We start from the raw sequence: 26,641 nt of genomic DNA, 5'->3' as shown, positions 1-26,641 counted from the left end.
GACCAAGAAGGAGAGTGATGGAGTGCTGCATCAGATGACCTGGCCTCCACAATCACCCGACCTCTACCCAATTGAGATGGTTTGGGATGAGTTGGACCGCAGCGTGAAGGAAAAGCAGCCAACAACCTAACATATGTGGGAACTCCTTCAAGACTGTTGGAAAAGCATGAAGCTTTTTGAGAGAATGCCAAGAGTGTGCAAAGCTGTCATCAAGGCAAAGGGTGGCTACTTTGAGGAATCTGAAATATATTTTGATTTGTTTAACACTTCTTCACCACAACTTTGTCCCTGACCTGTTTGGAGAGCTCCTTGGTCTTCATGGTGCCGCTTGCTTGGTGGTGCCCCTTGCTTAGTGGTGTTGCAGACTCTGGGGCCTTTCAGAACAGGTGTATATATACTGAGATCATGTGACAGATCATGTGACACAAAGATTGCACACAGGTGGACTTTATTTAACTAATTATGTGACTTCTGAAGGTAATTGGTTGCACCATATCTTATTTAGGGGTTTCATAGCAAAGGGGGTGAAAACATATGCACGTACCACTTTTCCATAATGTATTTTTTGAGAATTTTTTTTAACAAGTTATTTTTTTCATTTCACTTCACCAATTTGGACTATTTTGTGTATGTCCATTACATGAAATCCTAAAAAAAATCAATTTAAATGACAGGTTGTAATGCAACAAAATAGGAAAAACGCCAAGGGGGGTGAATACCTTTGCAAGGCACTATATCCCCGGGAGGGGTGGAGCAGGACTGGGCCTCCGGAGGCTACAGGGGAGGAGCAGGACTGGGTCTCCTGAGGCTAGAGGGTTGTAGCAGGACTGGGCCTCTGGAGGCTAGAGGGGTGGAGCAGGTCTGGGCCTCCAGAGGCTAGAGAGATAGAGTAGGACTGGGCCTCCGGAGGCTAGAGGGGTGGAGCAGAACTGGGCCTCTGGAGGCTAGAGGGGCGGAGCAAGCCTGGGCCTCTGGAGGCTAGAGGGGCGGAGCAAGCCTGGGTCTCTGGAGGCTAGAGGGGCGGTGGTCGTCCTTTATTTGGCAAGTCGGATTAGTTTAGTAATTAGTAGTAGTGACACTGAGTTATGGGTGAGACAACACCACGGTGGAGGGTGTGTGTAAGGCGTGGTCTGCTCTGCTGCTCTGCTGCTCTCTGACAGTTTAAGCTGATGGTTTCACCTTCATAATAACACACTTCCTGGCTGATTTACTTACCATTTTAAGGGACTTTGCATAGAGCTTTGTGTAAGTAGTGACAAGTTTTACGAATGGATGGTTTTAGTCTGAGAATAATACATTGGCTGGCTGACTGAATATTATCCTAAAGGACATAAATGTTTCCCTTAGGATGTTTTTCAGCAGCGGTGGCAAAGTTAGTGTAGGGGGGATGTCTTCTTAGCTGCAGAGACAAAATGTTTATGTTTTAAAGCTAATTTCCTGCAATTCTACACATTTTGCCATGGGCGTAAAGAATTGTACTTTTTTAAAGCTAGTTTCATGGCTTAGGCCATGGATTGTGTATGTGTGCTATTCAGAGGGTGAATGGGCAACACAAAATATTTAAGTGCCTTTGAACGGGGTATGGTAGTAGGTGCCAGGTGCACCGGTTTGTGTCAAGAACTGCAACGCTGCTGGGTTTTTCATGCTCAACAGTTTCCTGTGTGTATCAAGAATGGTCCACCATCCAAAGGACATCCAGCCAACTAGACACAACTGTGGGAAGCATTGGAGTCAATATGGGCCAGCATCCCTGTGGAACGCATTCTACACCTTGTAGAGTCCATGCCCCGATGAATTGAAGCTGTTCTCCCCTTTACACAACTGTGGGAATCATTGGAGTCAACATGGGCCAGCATCCCTATCTAACACTTTCAACACCTTGTAGAGTCCATGCCCTGACAAATTGAATCTGTTCTCCCCGCTACTCTCCTCTACTCAAATCAAATCAAATGTTATTTGTCACATGCGGCGAATACAACAAGTGTAGACCTTAACGTGAAATGCTTACTTACAAGCCCTTAACCAACAATGCAGTTTTAAGAAAAATAAGAATTAAGAAAATAAATAAATAAATAAACTCAAGTAAAAAATTAAAGAGCAACAATAAAATAACAATAACGAGGCTATATACAGGGGTTACCGGTACCGAGTCCATGTACGGGGGTACAGGTTAGTCGAGGTAATTGAGGTAATATGTACATGTAGGTAGAGGTAAAGTGACTATGCATGGATAATAGATAATAATAGATAATAGATAATACTCTCCTCCATCTTCTCTCCTCTTTACCTTGCATAACGGTATTTAAGTGTTGGGTTTGTTAAATGTGTTACGCCACTTTACCGCCGTATGTATTGTCCGTTTTTATAGTTTACTCTGTTTGCAACTTGAGTCGTCTCTCTGCCTGTCTCCTTCCACACATACCAAGCCTCGCACTCTGTCACTCAAGGAGAGCATTTTTTGCGCTACCACAAGGTCACAACAACCACTCGCAGTGACAGTCTGCATGGTCAATGCTGCAGATGCAATGTTGTAGATGTTGGTGACAACGATGCTGCTTTCCAATTTGTTTCTTAATATAAATCCATAAGCGTTCTATAATCACACTATACGTTTGTGTATCTTACTGTCTGTAAACACCTAGTTCGTATTTTCTTAACAAGTTGTGGCTAAAATAAATTGTGTTAGCCACTAATGCTAAACGCTAGTTAGCTGGCTAAATCTACTTAGTCAGAGCAAATGTAACTAGCCCACCCTAAAGTCATGCACTACTCATAAAGCATATTTAGAACTTTTATTATAAAAAATTACAAAAAATACTGTCAAATACCGTCATACCGTCAAAAATTTGAAACATATTGTGATATGATATTTTGGCCATATCGCCCAGCCTGCTCCCCTCCCTCTCCTCTCCTCCTTCTTCCCTCTCCTCTCCTCTCCTCCCTCTCCCCCCTACTCTGCTCTCCTTACTCTCCTCCCTCGTCGATTAAGGCAGCCCCCCGCACATCTCTGATTCAGAGGGGTTGGGTTAAATGCGGAAGACACCTTTCAGTTGAATGCATTCAGTTGTACAACTGACTAGGTATCCTCCTTTCCTTTCCTTTATCCCTCTACTCTCCTCCCTCTCCTCTCCCCTATACTCTCCTCCCTCTCCCCTATACTCTCCTCCCTCTCCTCTCCCCTCTACTCTCCTCCCTCTCCTCTCCCCTCTACTCTCCTCCCTCTCCTCTCCCTTCTACTCTCCTCCCTCTCCTCTCCCCTCTACTCTCCTCCCTCTCCCCTCTACTCTCCTCCCTCTCCTCTCCTCTCTACTCTCCTCCCTCTCCCCTCTACTCTCCTCCCTCTCCTCTCCCCTCTACTCTCCTCCCTCTCCCCTCTACTCTCCTCCCTCTCCTCTCCCCTCTACTCTCCTCCCTCTCCTCTCCCCTCTACTCTCCTCCCTCTCCTCTCCCCTCTACTCTCCTCCCTCTCCCCTCTACTCTCCTCCCTCTCCTCTCCCCTCTACTCTCCTACCTCTCCCCTCTACTCTCCTCCCTCTCCTCTCCCCTCTACTCTCCTCCCTCTCCCCTCTACTCTCCTCCCTCTCCCCTCTACTCTCCTCCCTCTCCTCTCCCCTCTACTCTCCTCCCTCTCCCCTCTACTCTCCTCCCTCTCCTCTCCCCTCTACTCTCCTCCCTCTCCCCTCTACTCTCCTCCCTCTCCTCTCCCCTCTACTCTCCTACCTCTCCCCTCTACTCTCCTCCCTCTCCTCTCCCCTCTACTCTCCTCCCTCTCCCCTCTACTCTCCTCCCTCTCCCCTCTACTCTCCTCCCTCTCCTCTCCCCTCTACTCTCCTCCCTCTCCTCTCCCCTCTACTCTCCTCCCTCTCCCCTCTACTCTCCTCCCTCTCCTCTCCCCTCTACTCTCCTACCTCTCCCCTCTACTCTCCTCCCTCTCCTCTCCCCTCTACTCTCCTCCCTCTCCTCTCCCCTCTACTCTCCTCCCTCTCCTCTCCCCTCTACTCTCCTCCCTCTCCTCTCCCCTCTACTCTCCTCCCTCTCCTCTCCCCTCTACTCTCCTCCCTCTCCCCTCTACTCTCCTCCCTCTCCTCTCCCCTCTACTCTCCTCCCTCTCCTCTCCCCTCTACTCTCCTCCCTCTCCCCTCTACTCTCCTCCCTCTCCTCTCCCCTCTACTCTCCTCCCTCTCCCCTCTACTCTCCTCCCTCTCCTCTCCCCTCTACTCTCCTCCCTCTCCTCTCCCCTCTACTCTCCTACCTCTCCCCTCTACTCTCCTCCCTCTCCTCTCCCCTCTACTCTCCTCCCTCTCCTCTCCCCTCTACTCTCCTCCCTCTCCTCTCCCCTCTACTCTCCTCCCTCTCCTCTCCCCTCTACTCTCCTCCCTCTCCCCTCTACTCTCCTCCCTCTCCTCTCCCCTCTACTCTCCTCCCTCTCCTCTCCCCTCTACTCTCCTCCCTCTCCTCTCCCCTCTACTCTCCTACCTCTCCCCTCTACTCTCCTCCCTCTCCTCTCCCCTCTACTCTCCTCCCTCTCCTCTCCCCTCTACTCTCCTCCCTCTCCTCTCCCCTCTACTCTCCTCCCTCTCCTCTCCCCTCTACTCTCCTCCCTCTCCCCTCTACTCTCCTCCCTCTCCTCTCCCCTCTACTCTCCTCCCTCTCCTCTCCCCTCTACTCTCCTCCCTCTCCCCTCTACTCTCCTCCCTCTCCTCTCCCCTCTACTCTCCTCCCTCTCCCCTCTACTCTCCTCCCTCTCCTCTCCCCTCTACTCTCCTCCCTCTCCTCTCCCCTCTACTCTCCTACCTCTCCCCTCTACTCTCCTCCCTCTCCTCTCCCCTCTACTCTCCTCCCTCTCCTCTCCCCTCTACTCTCCTCCCTCTCCTCTCCCCTCTACTCTCCTCCCTCTCCTCTCCCCTCTACTCTCCTCCCTCTCCCCTCTACTCTCCTCCCTCTCCTCTCCCCTCTACTCTCCTCCCTCTCCTCTCCCCTCTACTCTCCTCCCTCTCCTCTCCCCTCTACTCTCCTACCTCTCCCCTCTACTCTCCTCCCTCTCCTCTCCCCTCTACTCTCCTCCCTCTCCTCTCCCCTCTACTCTCCTCCCTCTCCTCTCCCCTCTACTCTCCTCCCTCTCCTCTCCCCTCTACTCTCCTCCCTCTCCCCTCTACTCTCCTCCCTCTCCTCTCCCCTCTACTCTCCTCCCTCTCCTCTCCCCTCTACTCTCCTCCCTCTCCTCTCCCCTCTACTCTCCTCCCTCTCCTCTCCCCTCTACTCTCCTACCTCTCCCCTCTACTCTCCTCCCTCTCCTCTCCCCTCTACTCTCCTCCCTCTCCTCTCCCCTCTACTCTCCTCCCTCTCCTCTCCCCTCTACTCTCCTCCCTCTCCTCTCCCCTCTACTCTCCTCCCTCTCCCCTCTACTCTCCTCCCTCTCCTCTCCCCTCTACTCTCCTCCCTCTCCTCTCCCCTCTACTCTCCTCCCTCTCCTCTCCCCTCTACTCTCCTACCTCTCCCCTCTACTCTCCTCCCTCTCCTCTCCCCTCTACTCTCCTCCCTCTCCTCTCCCCTCTACTCTCCTCCCTCTCCTCTCCCCTCTACTCTCCTCCCTCTCCTCTCCCCTCTACTCTCCTCCCTCTCCCCTCTACTCTCCTCCCTCTCCTCTCCCCTCTACTCTCCTCCCTCTCCTCTCCCCTCTACTCTCCTCCCTCTCCCCTCTACTCTCCTCCCTCTCCTCTCCCCTCTACTCTCCTCCCTCTCCCCTCTACTCTCCTCCCTCTCGTCCCTCACTGCTGGTCTCTTGGCTGCAGAGAGGCCCTGCTCAGATAACAATAACAAGCGTGCCAGCAAACGCAAGCCCCCCCCCCCCCCCACCCTGGTAACTACGCCATTGTCTCATTTGACCTTTGACCTGTGTGGAAGTCTCAATCCACAAGAATATTGTACTGCCTTTGGATTGAGACACAGCCTACGTCTGTTTGCCAGAGTATTCTAGGGTTCTAATTGGGATTAGCCTCAGTAGAGATAAGGAGACACGTGAGAGTTCTACTGCCTCGATCCGAGGCCTGGGCTTTTGAGACAGTGGTGTTAGAGCTCTCGTCACTGGACGGCTGAGTCGACAGATCCCCCTCTGCCTCTCCTGATTTGGGCCATGGTAATTTGGGCCGGACCATTTTACATTACAGGAGATGGCTACACTGAGCCAGGTTTAAGGTTTACATACAGCCAGAGAGGCTGGTGAGGTAGCCTAGCAGTTAAGAACGTAGGGCCAGTAACCGCCTGATATAGAGGTTCTCGATGGCAGGGAGCTCGGCCCCAGTGAAGTACTGGGCCGTACGCACTACCCTCTGTAGCGCCTTGCGGTCGGATGCCAAGCAGTTGCCATACCAAGCAGTGATGCAGCCAGTCAAGATGCTCTCAATGGTGCAGCTGTAAAACTTTTTGAGAATCTGAGGGGCCATGCTAAATCATTTCAGCCTCCTGAGGGGGAAGAGGCATTGTCGTGCCTTCTTCACAACTGTGTTGGTGTGTGTGGACCATGATAATTCCTAGGTGATGTGGGTCCGAGGAACTTGAAGCTCTTGACCCGCTCCACTACAGCCCTGTCGATGTGAATGGGGGCGTGCTCAGGCCCTCCGTTTCCTGTAGTCCACGATCAGCTCCTTTATCTTGTTGATGTTGAGAGAGAGGTTGTTGTCCTGGCAGCACACTGCCAAGTCACGGACCACCTCTCTATAGGCGGTCTCATTGTCGTCTGTGATTAGGCCGACCACCGTTGTGTTGTCGGCAAACTTAATGATGGTGTTGGAGTTGTGCGCTGCCACGCAGTAATGGGTGAAGAGGGAGTACAAGAGGGTACAAAGCACACCTCCCTGAGGGGCCCCCGTGTTGAGGGTCAGCGTGGCGGATGTGTTGTTACCTACCCTCACCACCTGGGGGCAGCCCGTCAGGAAGTCCAGGATCCAGTTGCAGAGGGAGGTGTTCAGTCCCAGGGTCCTGACCTTAGGGATGAGCTTGTAGGGCACTATAGTGTTGAATGCTGAAATGTAGTCAATTAACAGCATTCTCACATAGGTGTTCCTCTTGTCCAGGTGGGAAAGGGCAGTGTGGAGTGCAATAGAGATTGCATCACCTGTGGACCTGTTGGGGCGGTATGCGAATTGGAGTGGGTCCAGGGTGTCTGGAATGATGGTGTTGATGTGAGCCGTGACCAGCCTTTCAAAGCATTTAATGGCTACAGATGTGAGCGCTACGGGGCAATAGTCAGGTTACCTTGGCGTTCTTGGGCACAGGGACTATGGTGGTCTGCTTGAAACATGTTGATATTACAGACTGGGTCAGGGAGAGATTGAAAATATCAGTGAAGACACCTGCCAGCTGGTCATTGCATGCTCTGAGTATGCGTCCTGGTACTCCATCTGGCTACGGAGGTCCTACCCACACCGGCTATGGAGAGCGAGCTCAGACAGTCGTCCGGAACTGCTGGTGCTCTCATGCATGGGTTAGTGTTGCTTGCCTCGAAGCGAACATAGGCTCTTGCTTGCCTCGAAGCGAGCATAGGCTCGCGTCACTCTGTGTGCATGCGTGCGTGCGTTTATGTTTACATACAGCCAGAGAGGTTGGTAATGAGGGGAGACTCGGCTCCATTCACTCTAATGTAAACACATATCTACAGTGCTGCTGCAGCATACGGTATAGCCTAGCGTGTCTGGCCTAGCACTGGTCTAGTATCAGCATACCCTCCCCAATTACTTACTGTAATCATTTAAGGGTAAAAGATACAGAACTGACCTTAGATCAGTGTTCAGGGGCACACTTTAATGTGTCTATAGGTCTGAGAAGACACTGTCTGGCAGCAATGAATAGCGCCAGATGAATCCAGGTAGGCGTTTTGATCTAATCTGTTGTCATTTGCATGGCCAGCTAGCCTCAATTAGTTATAAAAGAGAAGCCATGGGCCATGCCAGGTTTGCTAGCAAGGTAACACACACACACAAAGACAAATGCCAGGTTTTGTATTAGGGCTTCTGTGCCAGGCAGTCTCTGTGATGATCTACAAAGCAAATTCTCCAGTGTTAAATCAACACTGAGAGTGTTAAATTTAACACTGGTCTAGTGTCTATACGGGGCCACACTTTTCAATGTTAAAATAACACACTTCTTAGTGTAAAGCCGTATTTGCATATTTCCCAGAGTGCCTTGCCTTTTGAGTGAATTGTAGAGTTACCACCCATGACTGTATATGTTAATGACAGAGAAATGGTTGTTGCATTCGTCCATTTTAAGTCCTGTGGCCTTCACCAAGTGAGATCCTAAGCGAATATGTTATCATTAGACTTAAATTATTTAACACAATACAGCACATACACTATATATGGCAGGTAGCTTAGTGGTTAAGAGCGTTGTGCCAGTAACCGAAAGGTTGCTGGTTCTAATCCCCGAGCCGACTAGGTGAAAAATCTGTCAATGTGCCCTTGAGCAAGGCACTTAACCCTAATTGCTCCTGTAAGTCGCTCTGGATAAGAGCGTCTGCTAAATGACTAAAAAAATAAAAAATATATAAAAAAAAAAAATTCTATACAAAAGTATGTGGACACGCCTTCAAATTAGTGGATTAGGCTATTTCAGCCACACCCGTTGTTGACAGGTGTATAAAATCGAGCACACAGCCATGCAATCTCCATAGACAAACATTGTCAGTAGAATGGCCTTACTGAAGAGCTCAGTGACTTTCACTGTGACGCCGTCATAGGATGCCACCTTTCCAACAATTCAGTTCGTCAAATTTCTGCCCTGCTAGAGCTGCCCCGGTCAACTGTAAGTGCTGTTATTGTGAAGTGGAAATGTCTAGGAAGCATCAACGGCTCAGCCGTGAAGTGGTAGGCCACACAAGCTCACAGAACAGGACCGCTGAGTGCTGAAGCACGTAGCGCGTAAAAATCGTCTGTCCTCAGTTGCAACACTCACTACCGAGTTCCAAACTGCCTCTGGAAGCAAAGTCAGCACAAGAACTGTTAGTCGGGAGCTTCATGAAATGGGTTTCCATGGCCGAGCAGCCGCACACAAGCCTAAGATCACCATGCGCAATGTCAAGCGTCATCTGGAGTGGTGTTAAGCGCGCCACCATTGGACTCTGGAGCAGTGGAAACTCGTTCTCTGGAGTGATGAATCACACGTCACCATCTGGCAGTCCGACGGACTAATCTGGGTTTGGCGGATGCCAGGAGAATGCTACCATAGTGCCAACTGTAAAGTTTAGTGGAGGAGGAATAATGGTCTGGGACTGTTTTTCATGGTTCGAGCTAGGCCCCTTAGTTCCAGTGAATGTAAATCTTAAAGCTACAGCATACAATGACATTCTAGACGATTCTGTGCTTCCAACTTTGTGGAAGGACCTTTCCTGTTTCAGCATGACAATGCCCCCATGCACAAAGCGAGGTCCATACAGAAATGGTTTGTCGAGATCGGTGTGGAAAAACTTGACTGGCCAGCACAGTGCCCTGACCTCAACCCCTTCGAACACCTTTGGGATGAAAGACGAATGCCGACTGTGAGGCCTAATTGCCGAACATCAGTGCCCGATCTCACTAATGCTCTTGTGGCTGAATTGGAAGTAAGTCCCCGCAGCAATGTTCCAACATCTAGTGGAAAGCCTTCCCAGAAGAGTGGAGGCTGTTATAGCAGCAAAGGGGGACCAACTCCATATTACTGCCCATAATTTTGGAATGAGATGTTTGACGACCAGGTGTCCACATACCTTTGGTCATGTAGTGTATTTCGAGGGCCTAGTTTCGAGAGCCTAGTTTTACCCTAATACCAGCAGCCTGAAACTCATGGTTTACAGGCAACATCAGGCCTGCAAGTCACATTATGCAGGCTTGCAAAGTGATATGTAATTCCTATAGTAATCCAGCCAGAGTGGAGATATCCAACATTTGGCATTTTTATTCACCCGCAACCTGCATTCAGAATGACTGCCGGGTTGGGAAGACTAAGATATGAGACTACCTAAAGCATCTAAACTGGAACAATTTCCGTAACGGGTGCAATAAGTCCAAATAACACACTGGATTAGTTTAACAAAATGTATGTTATTTATATTTGAGTAGCATAAGATTAATTAATCAATCAATGTACATGCAAAAACATAGATATTGAAAAAAACTATTCTCAAAATCAACCTGCAATAGAGCATTGGGAAATATGATAATGATGGTCGTAGTTATGGTTTAGCACTGGTTATTAACACCAACACTGGGGTTCTTTTACACCAATGAGTGGTAATTTAACACTTACAGAGTTAATCTAACACCTGAATCAACACTAGAAATGTTACACTGAAAAATCAACACTAGGCAACACTGGTCAATTTGCTGTGTAGGCAATGTAAGTGTGAACTAGCCTTCGAACTGTGAGATAATAGTTTGGAACACTTGAACCATAGAGTAATTCTAATGTACTGTAATCATACACATGATGATTGTAATGATCATATGAAATCAATTTCCTCTCTATATTTCCCTCATTTGGTTTTCATTTTATACTTGGCGACTTGTTTGATTGTGGCTCAAAACAGTTTTCCTTTGCTATGAACTGGAAGTAATTTGGAATAAGCCCAAACTTGTGAGCTAAGTCAGTTTGTAAGCTAAACTTGGATTCCCTCAGAAGTCCTGGCCACATCATGTGTGTGTGTGTGTGTGTGCGCGTGCGTGCGTGTGTGCGTGCGTGCGTGTGGCGTGCGTGCGTGCGTGCGTGCATGAGTTTATGTGAGTGTGTTCTGAACGGTTCTGTGCAAATGTTCTTAGTCCCGGAGAAGCTTTGAAGCCGTGCCACTTGATTTGTCTTGGTGAATAGAAATTAGAAATGCTCACTTTGCCCCAAAAGACCACTCCACTCTGATTCAGACAATAGCCATCTGGACAAACAGACAGGGGCAGTTCAAGCATCAAACCCACAGACAAAGTTAAGAATATGTAAATCTCCCTTCACAATCTTATTTTCAGTTGCTTTATACCCATTAATGAACATATGATTTTTATCCTTGTGAGGTCCATTATTGAGTTACATGTTAGTTAGTGAAATAAAACAAAAGACGTGATCTATCTATCTCTCCTGTTACATCTCCATTCTCTCGTTCACTCTCCCTTCTCTCCCTCTTTCCCATGTCTGATCTCTTATCTCATGTCACTCCCTCTTTCTCTCCTCTTTGTAGAGTAGCCATAGCCTCACATGCAGCAGTGCGGTAATGCTAGTGTGCCTGCGTTTATGCGTGCATGTGTGTGTGTGTGTGTTTGCCAGCACTCAGGCCTCTTCCCTGACTAGATTTACACAAACTTGAGGCAAGCTGCTTCCTGTGAGAGGAAGGTGGGCCCCCAGGCTGCAGTACACACACAGGCAGTGTTTTTGTGTGTGTGGAACTTGATTTACTATGAAGCTCTCACATTTCTGTGGTGTGTGTGGTTGTGTGTATGTGCACCCAGGCATCATTGTGTGTGTGTGTGTGTGTGTGTGTGTGTGTGTGTCTTGGAGTTAGCTAGAGGATGTGTGTGCTTGCATCTACATTGACAGTGAATGATGGAGCACTTATCTTGCTTCTCTCATCTCAAGGTGAGCCCGCTGCATGTGAGCTAATGTATCACCCAGCCAGAGTCTCTGATACAGACTAGAGAGTTAGCGAGGAGAGACTAAGACATGTCCAGCTTTGCTATAATGAATCAATCAATCAATTAATCAATCCACCAGTTAGTGGTGCTTTTCACAAAATGAGCTTTTCACAAATTTCACGAATGAGTCTAAAACTGTGTGTGTATTATACAGTGCATTCGGAAAGTATTCAGACCCCTTCCATTTTTCCACATTTTGTTACATTACAGCCTTATTTAAAAATTGATTAAATAAATGTTTTTCCTCATCAATCTACACACAATACCCCATAATGACAAAGCGAAAACAGGTTTTTAGACATTTTTGCAAAAAAAATGAAATACCTTATTTACATAAGTATTCAGACCCTTTGCTATGAGACTCAAAATTGAGCTCAGGTGCATCCTGTTTCCATTGATCATCCTTGAGATGTTTCTACAACTTGATTGGAGTCCACCTGTGGTAAATTCAATTGATTGGACATTATTTGGAAAGGCACACACCTGTCTATATCAGGTCCCACAGTTGACACCTTCCAACAGGACAATGACCCTAAGCACACTGCCAACACAACTCAGGAGTGGCTTTGGGACAAGTCTCTGAATGTCCTTGAGTGGCTCAGCCAGAGTCTGGACTTGAACACGATCGAACATCTCTGGAGAGACCTGAAAATAGCTGTGCAGCGACGCTCCCCATTCAACCTGACAGAGCTTGAGAGGATCTGCAGAGAAGAATGGGAGAAACTCCCCAAATACAGGTGTGCCAAGCTTGTAGTGTCATACCCAAGAAGACGAGGCTGTAATCGCTGACAAAGGTGCTTCAACAAAGTACTGAGTAAAGGGTCTGAATACTTATTTAAATGTGGTATTTCCGTTTTTTATTGTTTTTATAAATTTGCAAAAATGTCTAAAAACCCATTTTTGTTTTTTCATTATGGGGTATTGTGTGTAGATTTATGAGGAGAAAAAAACTATTTAATCCATTTTAGAATAAGGCTGTAACATAACAAAATGTGGAAAAAATCAAGAGGTCTGAATACTTTCCAAATGCACTGTATAAACTGTAAAATGTGTGTAGGGTGTTGAGGGTGACATGAGTAACAACTAACCTACTTAGCCAACAAATCTGAGAGAGAGAGAGAAAGAGAAATAGAGAGCCAAGTTTATTAGACAGAAACACAGAGAGTTTGACTGTGACTAGACCTAGGTCTTTTTCCCACTGTAGTGTTTCAGTTGAATACTGTAGTTATACTACAGTGTAGTACAGTGATCCGTCCCATGGGTGTCCTGTATCAGCCAATGTCGTCTGTGTTCAGCCTCTACATGGCTTTACTGCCTCACTGTGCCTTTCATGGAGAATTAAGGCCCTCGCTTTTCCTCACACCTGGTGTCTAGGGGTTCATATACATTAATATACAGTTTTAGGGTGTGTGTGTATGGGTTGTATGTGTTTGTGTGCGTGTTTCCGTGTGTGTATGTGTGTGTTTGTGTATTTGTATAGCCTTCATTTACAGACTGTGAGTTTAGTGTCGGGGATGGGGACAGGTCCAGGCATGGAGTCATGTTTTCCCAAGGTTGTCACCACACGCTCCCAGAAGGCTCCGGAAGAACAGGCAGCTTTTTCCACCACCACTACAAAGTCAAATGTCCAACTGACACTTGAGCATGTCTTTCAGTGACATGAAGAGAGGAGAGGAGAGGACAGGAGTGGGAGAGGAGTGGGGAGGAGAGGAGAGGAGAGGGAGAGGGCAGGAGAGGAGGGAGAGGGCAGGAGAAGAGGGAGAGGATGAGAGGGGAGAAAGAGGAGGAGAGGAGACAGACAGGAGATATAGGAGAAGTAAGGCAAGAGAGGAGAAGGGAAAGACATAGGCCAAGAAGCGAGAGAGACAAGAGAGATGCAGACAAGGGATGGGAGCTAGGAAGTAGGAAATTAGTGGATCTTGGCATCTACCTGGTGTTATACCTAGCAAATGAGGGACATCAACAGTGTATTACATTGACATTACTATTGGCAGTAATGGCGGTCTATTGGCAGTGCACTGCCATTGTCAACTTTTGGCAGTGACAACGTTTTACCATAAATCCGATCTGTCCCATGGAATTAGTTTCCAGATGTCATCAAGACACATTACAGCTTAGCAGCAGAGGGACTACTTTACCTCGCTAGGGTGCTGAGAGAGTGGAGGATGATTAATGCCAGGACTACTTGTGCATAACGAGGGCTGGACAACTTATTAAAATATAAACATATGGGACATTTTAAGAGCAGGCTATTAGGGGTCCAGTGGAGGGGGTAGGGGATGGGAGGAGGGGTGCAGAAGTAGGGAGAAGGGGTAGCTGTAGTATGGAACAGGAGTTAGGGGTGCTGTGAAGGGGTGGTGGGGAGAGAAGGGGGTATTGGAAGGGGCTGAGTGGTGCAGAACTTATAGTAGTTAAAGTGGTCCATCCACTCAAAGGCTTCAGACTTTATGAAATCAATTTTCAACTGTAGGCTGTGACTGTCACTGTGACTGTGTATATCTAAGTATTGGTGAACGTCTGAGGAAGCATTAGGCTATGTGTTGTGTAGTGGTTTCAAGTAGAGAGATGCATTCCCGCGAGCATCCCGCGGGACCAGAGAGGCGGCTCGGTCTGCATTTTTCATGCTATGGGCGGTCAGACAGACAACTTTGGGATGAAAATATTGTTATTCCGCAGATTATTTAGAACGGAAAGCTACAGCACTTGTCTTTTTGCTGGTGATGTCATAAGAATGCCCCCCTTATCCAGAGCGACTTACAGGAGCAATTAGGGTTAAGTGCCTTGCTCAGGAACACATCGACATATTTTTCACCTAGTTGGCTCTGAGATTCAAACCAGCAACCTTTTGGTTCTTGTCCCAACGCTCTTAACCGCTAGGCTACCAGCCTCCCTGATATTACCTTGAATGCATCCTCCATATGCGCCGTTAATCTACCTTACTCGTTTTCAAATGGGAAAAATGAATGGGAAAATAAGTTTGATAACGTCAAAGGCCTAATCGCTAGGGTCATTTTAAGATGTCAGGCTTGAGAATCCGTTCAGCCATTTTCGCACAGTGAGGTACTACCCAAACCAGATCAAACCAGACGCATCTGGTCTCAAGTGGCCAAGGCACGTCATGTGATCTTCTAGTGGACTAACTGGGAATCAGACATGAGATCTAATTAGTGAAAATGTTACTACTTCAGCTTTCTCCTCATATGTATATAATTCCTGTAAGACAATGCACTCTGGAAATAGCTGTGTTCCTATGGGAATGTGTGCATGTTTTAAGCGCCACCATAGTAAAACATATGGCACATAGTTACTTTTTTTATCCTTTTGGAATGGTAATTGGTTACATATTTCATTTCAAACCTAGACTTTCAAATCTCTTATTACCCAACATGCGGACAATTTATGTTTGTAGGACATAGTTTTGAAATCAAAATGTATCTAATGAAGGTAGTTCATAATATACAGTATGTGTCGCTTAGAGAATGCCACCAAAGGGTGTCAGAGTTTAACAGGTTAACCTATTTCTTAGGCTATTTTTGGGGCATTTTGATCTTGCCTAGGGTGTAAACATTCCCAGGACCCGGAGCAGCAAAGCCAGCTGTGTCATATATACCTACAATAACATTGCGGGACTGCGGTCAGGTTCGGGACCAGTTCTTGCGTTGGGTTCGGGACCAGTTCTTGCAGGAGCGGGTGGGAGTCGGACAAGAAGTCAGCGGGAGCAGGCGGACGCGGTATGAAAAGCAGCGGAAGCGGGCGGGAGCGGGATGAAGAAATCAGTCACGCGCAGACCTTTAGTCCAACACAGATGAGCATTGCAAACGATCTGACAAGCATTTGTGGCCTGGTGTTGTCAGAAGGTTTTGCAAAGTAGAGCTGGTAAGATCCAAGGAACAATGTCATTGAATAAAACTTCCAAGTAAAGTATTGTGTAGAGGACTATCTAAACATGTTTTTACCGCTGTTATTACAATAACGGCCATGCTTCCTGCAGGCTGCCACCCTTTCTTACGTGTGGTATTATAATGTTTTACACATTCGAAAGTCTCTCAGCCTGTCACACAATGTTATGCAAACAAGTTGCTGTATGTGAGGATGCTGAGGCATGCTAGGGGAGAGTTTTGGTGAGGCATTTTGTGCGGCGGATCAGTGCTGGGGTGCACTGTCTGTGTTCATCCAAATAAATGACAACTTGATTATTTTATGGGAAATCAGTGTCTTAGACTGTTTACGCTAGTCAACAAACGATGTGCGAGTTTCGGTGGCCTTACAGGCTCGTTACAGTATGTTACCAGATGATAGTTGATAGGTGTGGTGATGGAAAGCCAACCTGACCTGTTTAGAACACACACGGTCGGTCGGACACTCGCCCTAAAGAGACAAACCTGTCCAACTACCTTAGACAGCTATGATTAGTTACATGCACACACACACACACACACACACACACACACACACACACACACACACACACACACACACAGACACAGACACAGACACACACACACACACACACACACACACACACACACACACACACAGACACACACACACACACACACACACACACACACACACACACACACACACACACACACACACACACACACACACACACACACACACACACACACACACACACACACACACACACACACACACACACACACACACACACACAGACACAGACAGACACACACACACACACACACACACACACACACACACACACACACACACACACACACACACACACACACACACACACACACAGACACACTCTCTCTCTCTCTTTGTCATGATCTACCTGTACCACTGGCACTAGCTGTTTAAGCAGAGCATGAGTCCAGACTTCACTTTAGCCTTGTCTGCATTTAAACCTGTTCTGTGTGGTGTTACACCTGTTCTAACCTGCCTCAATTACACCCTGTAGTTGAATGTAATTCTAAAAATATATTTTTTCCTCTGCACTTAGATGAAGTAATGAGCATATTTTAATGTAATTGTATGGACTGTCAAGGTAGAATAATGATTCTTATGAAAATTAGAACAGTAGTCTGTTAAACACTGCCACATCTTAGTTGTACTTACTATGATGTCCTTTTAATTCAGTGGTTTATCCTCACGAGAGATGTCAGTGTGTGTTTGTGGTTGGTATGCTACCTGTTGCTAGCTGCTGTTATGAATACACTGATAAGCTGTTATCATAGTACCTGAGCTACGCCACACATACACACAGGGAGACTGCCTGAGTTTGTTCCCTTGTCCTGGTATGACCTCAGCCTTGCCTTGCCGACACCACATGAGAAAAGGGGAGGATCTGGAAGAGAGGTATAGAAATGAGAGCGAGAGAAAGAGAGGGAGAGAGAGATAGAAGGGCTGGGTGTCTACTCGTAGGAGTCGGGTTCTTCTCCACTACTCCTGTATGCCAGGGAGGAGAGAGTTACTGGAGCAGAACCACTGTGGGCTGGTGCTACACTCATGCAGTAGTAGTCGACCACCTGACTGTGTTTTGGTGTTTCACAATGCTGGGTTGTGTTCATTAGGGTACGAAATGGAAAACGTCTGACAACATTTTGCAACTGAAAACGCACATTTGGGTTTATTGTAAAAGTGCAGGTAGTCCCTCCTTGTTTCAGTCCATTTTCTTCCGTTTGGTGCCTAATGAACACGAGCCTGGAAAGTGTGGCATGGCTTAGGGTGGATTCTGTCATGTTTTGTGTACATTGACTTAGTTGGAGAAATAGCAGCTTAGAGAAATCACAGCCAGAAATCACAGCTTAGATAATAAAAATACTCTGCAACTCTCGTCTCGTTATAAAACGGATACTTTTAATATATTTTTTAAAGATTGACGTTTGCTCACAGCATTATGACACAGAGTTCATAAAAAGCTAGCGTAACGAGACTATAGAGGCTAGGACAAGTGTTTGTAGTTTGAACTGAGGTGACTTGGAGGAATCATTGGCGCTTTGACTGATGCCAGACAGACAGGAGTGTGTGCTTTGCATTACAGTCAGGGTCCATTAAGATGCTAAATAATTAAACCAGTGATTTTAATTCATTCATATGTTCCTGTTGTCTCTCATGCAATGTCATCTCAGGGTAATTGTATTTTCTGTCTAACTCTGAGCCTGTCTACCTTTGTATGAATAGATTAGAATACAATAAAATACAATAGAAAACAATATAATACATGTATTAGGCCTAATTTAGTTAATAAACTATTCCATAATGTTGAATAACCCCTTTTTAAATAGTGTGTTGTTTCTGACACACAGTTTGTGAGTAGCATTTAATGGGTTAATATCTCAGACAGACACAGCTCAGTGGAGATCTCTCTCTGCTTCCCTCAGCTCAGCTCCAGTCTGGTGCATGTACGTTGTCCAGTCCACAGTTTGCGTGTGTCCCCCGTTCGTAGGGGCTAGAGTAAAAGCCCACATAGGAGCTCCTTTGTTTAGGAGGGACTAGGCATGGGAGATCATTTACAAGCCGCTAACGCCCTCACCCTATTGGCTGGCGGGGCTCAGTCTGTGTCTGCGAGAGGCATGCCATGTGTGTGTGTGTGTGTGTGTGTGTGTGTGTTTACGTGAGTGTGTGTGTATGTCTGTGTTCATGTCTGCGGCAACAGCAGTTTTCTACACAGTGTCTCGCAGGCAGACAGGCAGGCAGCCTCTCTCTGCTCTGCCGACGGTAGTAGAGATCTCAGCCCTCCTCTCAGAGACTGCTGTAATAGTAGCCAGCTATTCTTCTATCTAGAGCTGAGGGGAGCAAAGCAAAGCAAGATGGCCACCGGTACCTTGTAGGAATATAATGCTACCCAAACTGGAGGCTCTGCCTCTGAGGACAGACAAGGTAAAGCTGCCCAGAGCCTTTAGTAGCCCTGGAGGCTATTGTCTAGCTCCAGACTGATATTAATACAGTACAGCAGCCTCTCAGGAGACTAAACATGTCTGTTGTGCTGCTGGGCTGTGTGTGGATTTGGAAACAGTTTGAGGATATCAGGATACAAACAATGTAGTGTATGAAAGGTACTTTAAAGTAGAATGTATTGTTATGATGACTATCTCTACTGTTTTGCAGTGTTTTGTGTCCTGTGTGTTTGTATGTGTTTTGTGTGTTGTGTTTGTATTTGGAAGCAGTTTCAGTATACTACTATTAGAATACAAACAATGTATGAAAGGTTTGATACAAATAGTCGATTATTATTATTACTATTCGTGTTGGGCTGTGTAACCTCTAAATCACTAATGATCTGTGTGTGTGTGTGTGTGTGTGTGTGTGTGTGTGGGGGGGGGGGGGGGGGGGGTTGTGTTTTCCAGGTGGTGTGCAAGGACGTGGCCAAAGGAGCGTTAAATAAACCAGTTTCCACGGTAACAACCACCCTTCTCTTTTCTTCTCTGCATGTCTTTTTTAGCTGTGGTGGGGCGAGGATCCTTCTGCGTCGTTTTCTTTCTGTCTCTCTATTTTTTTGTTTGTCTGAGAGGAGAGAAGTAAAGTATATTACTGGCTGGTAGTAGTAGTAGTAGTAGTAGTAGTAGTAGTAGTAGTAGTAGTGTGTGCATTGTATATGGTGTGAGGCATGTAATTATATATTTTGGTGAGATGCAGACACTTCTTGTCTCTCTGTTTGGGGATGCTAGGGATGGATACTCCCTATGTAGAGCTGTGTGTGTGTGTGTGTGTGTGTGTGTGTGTGTGTGTGTGTGTGTGTGTGTGTGCACATGTGTGTGTGTGCATTGATGTGTGTGTCTGTGTTTGTGTGTTTGTTAGGGATGGATAGTCCCTCGGTTGAAACCTCCTTGGAAACCCTTCTCCTCTGAGAGGGTTGTTAGGAGTCAGAGAGCAGTCATAGTCTTGCTGCTAGGACAGGAGTAGTAGTAGCAGCAGCAGCAACAGTAGTAGTAGTAATAGTAGTAGTAGTAGTAGTAGTGGTAGTGGTAGTAGTAGTAGTAGTAGTAGTAACAGAAGTAGTAGTAGTAGTGGTAGTAGTAGTAACAGAAGTAGTAGTAGTACTGGTCCTGTGTGGCTCAGTTGGTAGAGCATGGCGCTTGCAATGCCAGGGTTGTGGGTTTGATTCCCACCGGGGACCAGTACGAAACAATTATGTAAATGTATGCACTCACTACTGTAAGTCGCTCTGGATATTATTATTAATTTTTTTGTAGTAGTAGTAACAGTTGTAGTGTTTCCATTTGGGGAGAGAGGAGAGGAATATTTGTAATCACCATGTTGTTCAATGTAGAGTGCTACTTTTAGCTTCTCTGGCCAGTAGTAGTAGTATTAGAAATGATTGTGCTTCCAATTCCAAGTACTGTTTTCATTGAAAAGTGGAGACGAGCGTTTGTAGGTTGTGCTGCAGTTGTAGTAGTAGTGATAGTACATTATGCATTGTTTTCTTTTTGTGCTACTGTGTTTGCGTGAGTCTGTTTGATTCTGTTTTTAGCCTGACTGGCTGGGAGAAGGAGTATTATTAGTAGCTGCAGCGTTTGTAGTAGTTCAAGTATTTGCTCTGTTTAGTCAGTGTGTTTCTGACTCTGTGAAGTTGAGTTCAGAGAGGAAGGCTGCATTGTGCTCTATGAATGAAACGAATACGATGCACAGAACTTCAGAGAAACACACACACACACTCAGCCCAGGAAGGAAGCATGTTTTTTATGTCTTATCGTAAGCGCAGCACACTGTGGGATAGTTGTCGTAAGACTGTCGGCAGTCTGTAGTCTGGCTTTGAAGTCTGTGGATGTTTTTGAGGATTATCAGAGCTGAAAGCAGCCTAAGAGCTACTTTATCAGGAATTACTTTTAAAATACTTTCAAATAAGTCATTTCATCTCCCTCTGTTGAGAAATTATGCATTATTATAAGAGAATGTTCTGAAAGGTTTGACAGTAGAACCACCTGTTTGCTGTCTGTGACATTCAATGAGGATGTGAAAATGCCTAGTGTATTCTTATGATGTCAATTATTTTCAGAAGTCAAATCAAATCAAATTTTATTTGTCAAATGCGCCGACTACAACAGGTGTAGACCTTACCGTGAAATGCTTACTTACAAGCCCTTAACCAACAATGCAGTTCAAGAAATAGAGTTAAGAAAATATTAACTAAATAAACTAAAGTAAAAAAAATTATAAAAATAACACAATAAAATAACAATATCGAGGCTATATACAGGGGGTACCGGTACCGAGTCAATGTGCGGGGGTACAGGTTACTCTCGGCCAGTACGAAATCCAGCATGCTGTTTTATCCGTGAAGATTAACAAGAAACTAAAACGGTTTCTGGTGGATTTGCTAATTGTTGGAATTCAAAGAAAGATGAAGGTTAACCAGACTGAGGTACTCAAGTCAACAAGATGGAGAACAAACCAGGAAAAAGCTACATAACCAAGAGGCCTAAACAGTCTAACACGAGTGGGGTTACTTTCAACCATCCAAATAAAAAAGGAACCAAGATTTGAGCAGAAGAAAATGGGTGACCGTTCCAAACTTTCCTTGCTGAAGAAGCATGTCAAGCAACATCAAACTACATCCAACCAACCGACCCCGTGTAGCCAGATATCATGGAGTCCTCTAGTGATGCTAACAAGATTGTCTAATGTGGTGGTTAAGACTCTTCTGAGAGACACTAAAGTGTGTTTAGTGAAGGAAGAGACTGATGCCAGGAAGGATGAAGTCAACAATGGCGTTTTGTCTCCTCAGTTCTTCCCTTGTCCACACTGCACCATCTCCTTTACTGACTGTTACTTCCTGGAGTCACATCAAGAACAAACACCAGAAGCAGTACCTGGCCATGTTGAAAAGCCAAGTCTCAAAGAGTAAAACAGTGTACGGCCCCACACACAGCTGTCCCCACTGTAGCTGCATGTTCCATACACCACGACAGCTAGACATCCACACCCGCGAGGCCCACCCCTCTGCCCTTCCCCGGAAACCTGCCCATCCCCGCAGGGTTCCGGGGAAACTCCACCCCTGCCCGCAGTGTGCCCGCAGATCCCCGTTCCTGGGCACCTTGCTGAAGCACTGCAAGAATTTGCATAAAATGGCCGTTGTTCGCATCGATGGACACATCAGTTGCGCTGACTGTGGGAAGAGCTTTGAGAATTGCTGGGGACTGGGGCCTCACCGGTGTCACGAACCAGAGGGCACTAAACCTAAGGACACTAAGCCTGTGATCTGTCTGGAAGTAGGCTTCCATTGCGCCGAATGAGGCAAGATCCTCACTACTCCTACGAGCCTGAACACTCACATGCGCATCCACACCGGAGAGAATCCTTACGAATGCAAAGAGTGCGGCAAAAGATTCTCGAACGGCAGCAGTTTAGGCAAACACCTGCTGATACACAAGGGGGTCAAATAATTAAAATGCCAGGATTGTGGGAAGGCTTTTGCCCAGGCAAACCTTCTCAGGAATCACATGACTGTTCACTCTGGTGAGAGAAAGTTATCCTGCTCCCAATGTGACAAGCGGTATGCATACAGGGGTAGTCTGGAGCTTCACCTGCACGTACACTCAGGGGAGAGACCTTTCAAATGTATGATGTGTGGTAAAGACTTTGCTGACAAATGTTATCTGAAAACACACCTGAATATACACAACAACCAGAAAAACTACCATTGTGGGGTTTGTGGGCGGAAGTTCATAAGGCTTGGGTTGTTGAAGTTACACATGCGCTCACACACCGGGGAGAGGCCCTACCACTGTACAGTGTGCGACAAGACGTTTTTTAGACTCTCACACCTGAAGAACCATCATCTCACTCACACAGGTGAGAAACCATACACCTGCACCGAGTGCGGTAAAAGCTTCACTCAGTCTGAAGATCTGGCCAAACACAAGCGCTTCCACACTGGGGAAAGGCCATTTGAATGTTCTGAATGCCACTGCCGGTTTATCTGTTCAGGTTCTCTGACCCTGCACATGAGGACCCACACTCACCGTGATGTAAAGCCATACTCCTGCCAAGAATGTGGGAAGAGCTTTTATGAACAGAGTCACATTAAAGTCCACATGAAAATCCACAAGGGGAAACCGTATTCCTGCCCCCACTGCTTTTTTACTTTGCTCGCAAGAGCAACCTCTCCAATCACCTGCCTAGATGTCCTAAACGTAAATGAGTTAAATCTATGAATGAATAGGAGGGGGATTCGTTCCCTTCAGTGATCGATGCTTGACAACAGATGCAAACAATGTACCCCTACTATGTATAGTAACTCCATATCACAGAATCTACCTATGATAACACAATGTCTTTAGTAATAGTCAAATTTGTTCACAAACAGTACCAGTCAAAAGTTTGGACACCAACTCATTCAAGGGTTTTTCTTTATTTTTACTATTTTCTACATTGTGGAATAATAGTGAAGACATCAACTATGCAGTGGCACATATGGAAACATGTAGTAACCAACAAAGTGTTAAACAAATCAAAATATATTGGGAGAAAAATGTATGCACTCACTAACTGTAAGTCGCTCTGGATAAGAGCGTCTGCTAAATGACTAAAATGTAAAATGTAAAATGTAATTTGTTCATGTAGGTTGGGGTAAAGTGACTATGCATAGATAATAAACAGCGAGTAGCAGCAGTGTAAAAACAAAGGGGTGGGGTGGGGGGTGAATGTAAATAGTCCGGATGGCCATTTGATTAATTGTTCAGCAGTCTTATGGCTTGGGGGTAGAAGCTGTTAAGGAGCCTTTTGGACCTAGACTTGGCACTCCGGTACCGCTTGCCGTGTGGTAGCAGAGAGAACAGTCTATGACTTGGGTGACTGGAGTCTTTGACAATTTTTTGGGTCTTCCTCTGACACCGCCTAGTATATAGGTCCTAGATGGCAGGAAGCTTGGCCTCAGTGATGTATTGGGCCGTACGCACTACCCTCTGTAGCGCCTTACGGTCGGATGCCGAGCAGTTGCCATACCAGGCGGTGATGCAACTGGGCACGATGCTCTCGATGGTGCAGCTGTAGAACATTTTGAGGATCTGGGGACCCATGCCAAATCTTTTCAGTCTCCTGATGGGGAAAAAGTGTTGTCGTGCCCTCTTCACGACTGTCTTGGTGTGTTTGGACCAAAATAGTTTGTTGGTGATGTGGACACGAAGGAACCGTGGTCCTCTGTAGCTCAGCTGGTAGAGCACGGCGCTTGTAACGCCAAGGTAGTGGGTTCGATCCCCGGGACCACCCATACACAAAAATGTATGCACGCATGACTGTAAGTCGCTTTGGATAAAAGCGTCTGCTAAATGGCATATTATTATTTATTATTAACTTGAAATTCTCGACCCGCTCCACTACAGTCCTGTTGATGTGAATGGGGGCTTGTTCGGCCCTCCTTTTCCTGTAGTCCACGATCATCTCCTTTGTCTTGCTCATGTTGAGGGAGAGGTTGTTGTCCTGGCACCACAATGCCAGGTCTCTGACTTCCTCCCTATAGGCTGTCTCATCGTTGTCGGTGATCAGGCCTACCACTGTTGTGTCATCAGGAAACTTAATGATGGTGTTGGAGTCGTGCTTGGCCACGCAGTCATGGGTGAACAGGGAGTACAGGAGGGGACTAAGCACGCACCCGTGAGGCTCGCGTCACTGGGCAGCTCGCGGCTGGGTTTCCCTTTGTAGTTTGTAATAGTTTGCAAGCCCTGCCACATCCGATGAGTATCAGAGCTGGTGTAGTAGGATTCAATCTTAGTCCTGTATTGACGCTTTGTCTGTTTGATGGTTCGTCTGAGGGCATAGCGGGATTTCTTATAAGCGTCCAGATTAGTGTCCCGCTCCTTGAAAGCGGCAGCTCTAGCCTTTAGCTCGGTGCTGATGTTGCCTGTAATCCATGGCTTCTGGTTGGGAAATGTACGTACGGTCGCTGTGGGGACGTCGTCGTCGATGCACAGCCGGTGACTGAGGTGGTATACTCCTAAATGCCATTGTATGAATCCCGGAACATATTCCAGTCTGTGCTAGCAAAACAGTCCTGTAGCGTAGCATCCGCGTCATCTGACCACTTCCGTATTGAGCGAGTCACTGGTACTTCCTGCTTTAGATTTTGTTTGTAAGCAGGAATCAGGTGGATATAATTATGGTCAGATTTGCCAAATGGAGGGCGAGGGAGAGCTTTCAATGCGTCTCTGTGTGTGGAGTGCATTGTATATGGTGTGAGGCATATAATTATATATTTGTTGATATGCAGACGCTTCTTGTCTCTCTGTTTGGGGATGCTAGGGATGGATACTCCCTATGTGGAGCTGTGTGTGTGTGTGTGTGTGTGTGCATTGATGCATGTCTGTGTGTGTTTGTTAGGGATGGATAGTCCCTCAGTTGAAACCTCCTTGGAAACCCTTCTCCTCTGAGAGGGTCGTTAGGAGTCAGAGAGCAGTCATAGTCTTGTTGCTAGGACAGGAGTCACAATGTGTGTGTGTGTGTCAAAGTTTAGAGAGCCTTTCAGAGTCCCTGAGGCAGACACAACAAGCACAGAACAAAGCAACAGCACACCCCCCCCCCACACACACAGATAGACAGGCAGACATTTGAGTGTACATAACAGACACCCATATCTATATGTTTGTGTGTGTCTGTACGTTGTCGTTTGTATGTGTGTTTTGTAAAAAATATACAGTACCAGTCAAAAGTTTGGACACACCTACTCATTCAAGGGTTTTTCTTTATTTTTGCTATTTTCTACATCGTAGAATAATAGTGAAGACATCAAAGCTATGATATAACACATATGGAATCATGTAGTAACCAAAATAGTGTTAAACAAATCAAAATATATTTTATATTTGAGATTCTTCAAAGTAGCCATCCTTTGCCTTGATGACAGCTTTGCACACTCTTGGCATTCTCTCAACCAGCTTCATGAGGTAGTCACCTGGAATGCATTTCAATTAACAGGTGTGCCTTCTTAAAAGTTAATTTGTGGAATTTCTTTCCTTCTTAATGCATTTGAGCCAATCAGTTGTGTTGTGACAAGGTAGGGGTGGTATACAGAAGATAGCCCTATTTGGTAAAGACCAAGTCCATATTATGGCAAGAACAGCTCAAATAAGCAAAGAGAAATGACAGTCCATCATTACTTTAAGACATGAACGTCAGTCAATACGAACATTTCAAGAACTTTTAAAGTTTCTTCAAGTGCAGTCGCAAAAACCATCAAGCGATATGATGAAACTGGCTCTCATGAGGACCGCCACAGGAAAGGAAAACCCAAAGTTACCTCTGCTGCAGAGGATAAGTTCATTAGAGTTAACTGCACCTCAGATTGCAGCCCAAATAAATGCTTCACAGAGTTCAAGTAACAGACACATCTCAACATCAACTGTTCAGAGGAGACTGCGTGAACCAGGCCTTCATGGTCGAATTGCTGCAAAGAAACCACTACTAAAGGACACCAATGAGAAGAAGAGACTTGCTTGGGCCAAGAAACACAGGCAATAGACATTAGACCGGTGGAAATCTGTCCTTTGGTATGATGAGTCCAAATTGGAGATTTTTGGTTCCAACCGCCGTGTCTTTGTGAGACGCAGAGTAGGTGAACGGATGTGTGGTTCCCACCGTGAAGCATGGAGGAGGAGGTATGATGGTGTGTGGGTGCTTTGCTGGTGACACTGTCAGGGGTTTATTTAGAATTCAAGGCACACTTAACCAGCATGGCTACCACAGCATTCTGCAGCGATACGCCATCCCATCTGGTTTGGGCTTAGTGGGACTATCATTTGTTTTTCAACAGGACAATGACCCAAAACACACCTCCAGGCTGTGTAAGGGCTATTTGACCAAGAAGGAGAGTGATGGAGTGCTGCATCAGATGACCTGGCCTCCACAATCACCCGACCTCAACTATTTAATAGTTTTGATGTCTTCACTATTATTCTACAATGTAGTGAAATAGTAAACAAAAGAAAATCCCTTGAATGAGTAGGTTTGTCCAAACTTTTGACTGGTACTGTATATATATATATATATATATATATCTTACAAAAAAATTACAGACACCCATATTCACAGTA

At 46.2% G+C, this 26,641-nt stretch overlaps 1 protein-coding gene across 1 annotated transcript in view; it reads left to right on the top strand.

The window, feature by feature from the left end:
- The window catches only part of LOC311128906 (methylcytosine dioxygenase tet3-B-like), a 59,543-nt gene that overhangs the window by 15,455 nt on the left and 17,447 nt on the right, over positions 1 to 26,641 (top strand). Inside the window, exon 3 of the mRNA XM_084161133.1 lies at positions 18,965 to 19,015. Within this exon, the coding sequence (XP_084017259.1) occupies positions 18,965 to 19,015 (51 nt within the window). The remainder of the gene's footprint in view (positions 1 to 18,964; positions 19,016 to 26,641) is intronic.

The sequence above is a fragment of the Coregonus lavaretus genome, assembly GCF_964263955.1.
Source record: "Coregonus lavaretus genome assembly, chromosome: 1".
Lineage (NCBI taxonomy): Eukaryota > Metazoa > Chordata > Actinopteri > Salmoniformes > Salmonidae > Coregonus > Coregonus lavaretus.
Note: the sequence above shows the minus strand (reverse complement) of the source record. Positions and strands in the feature narration are given on the sequence as shown.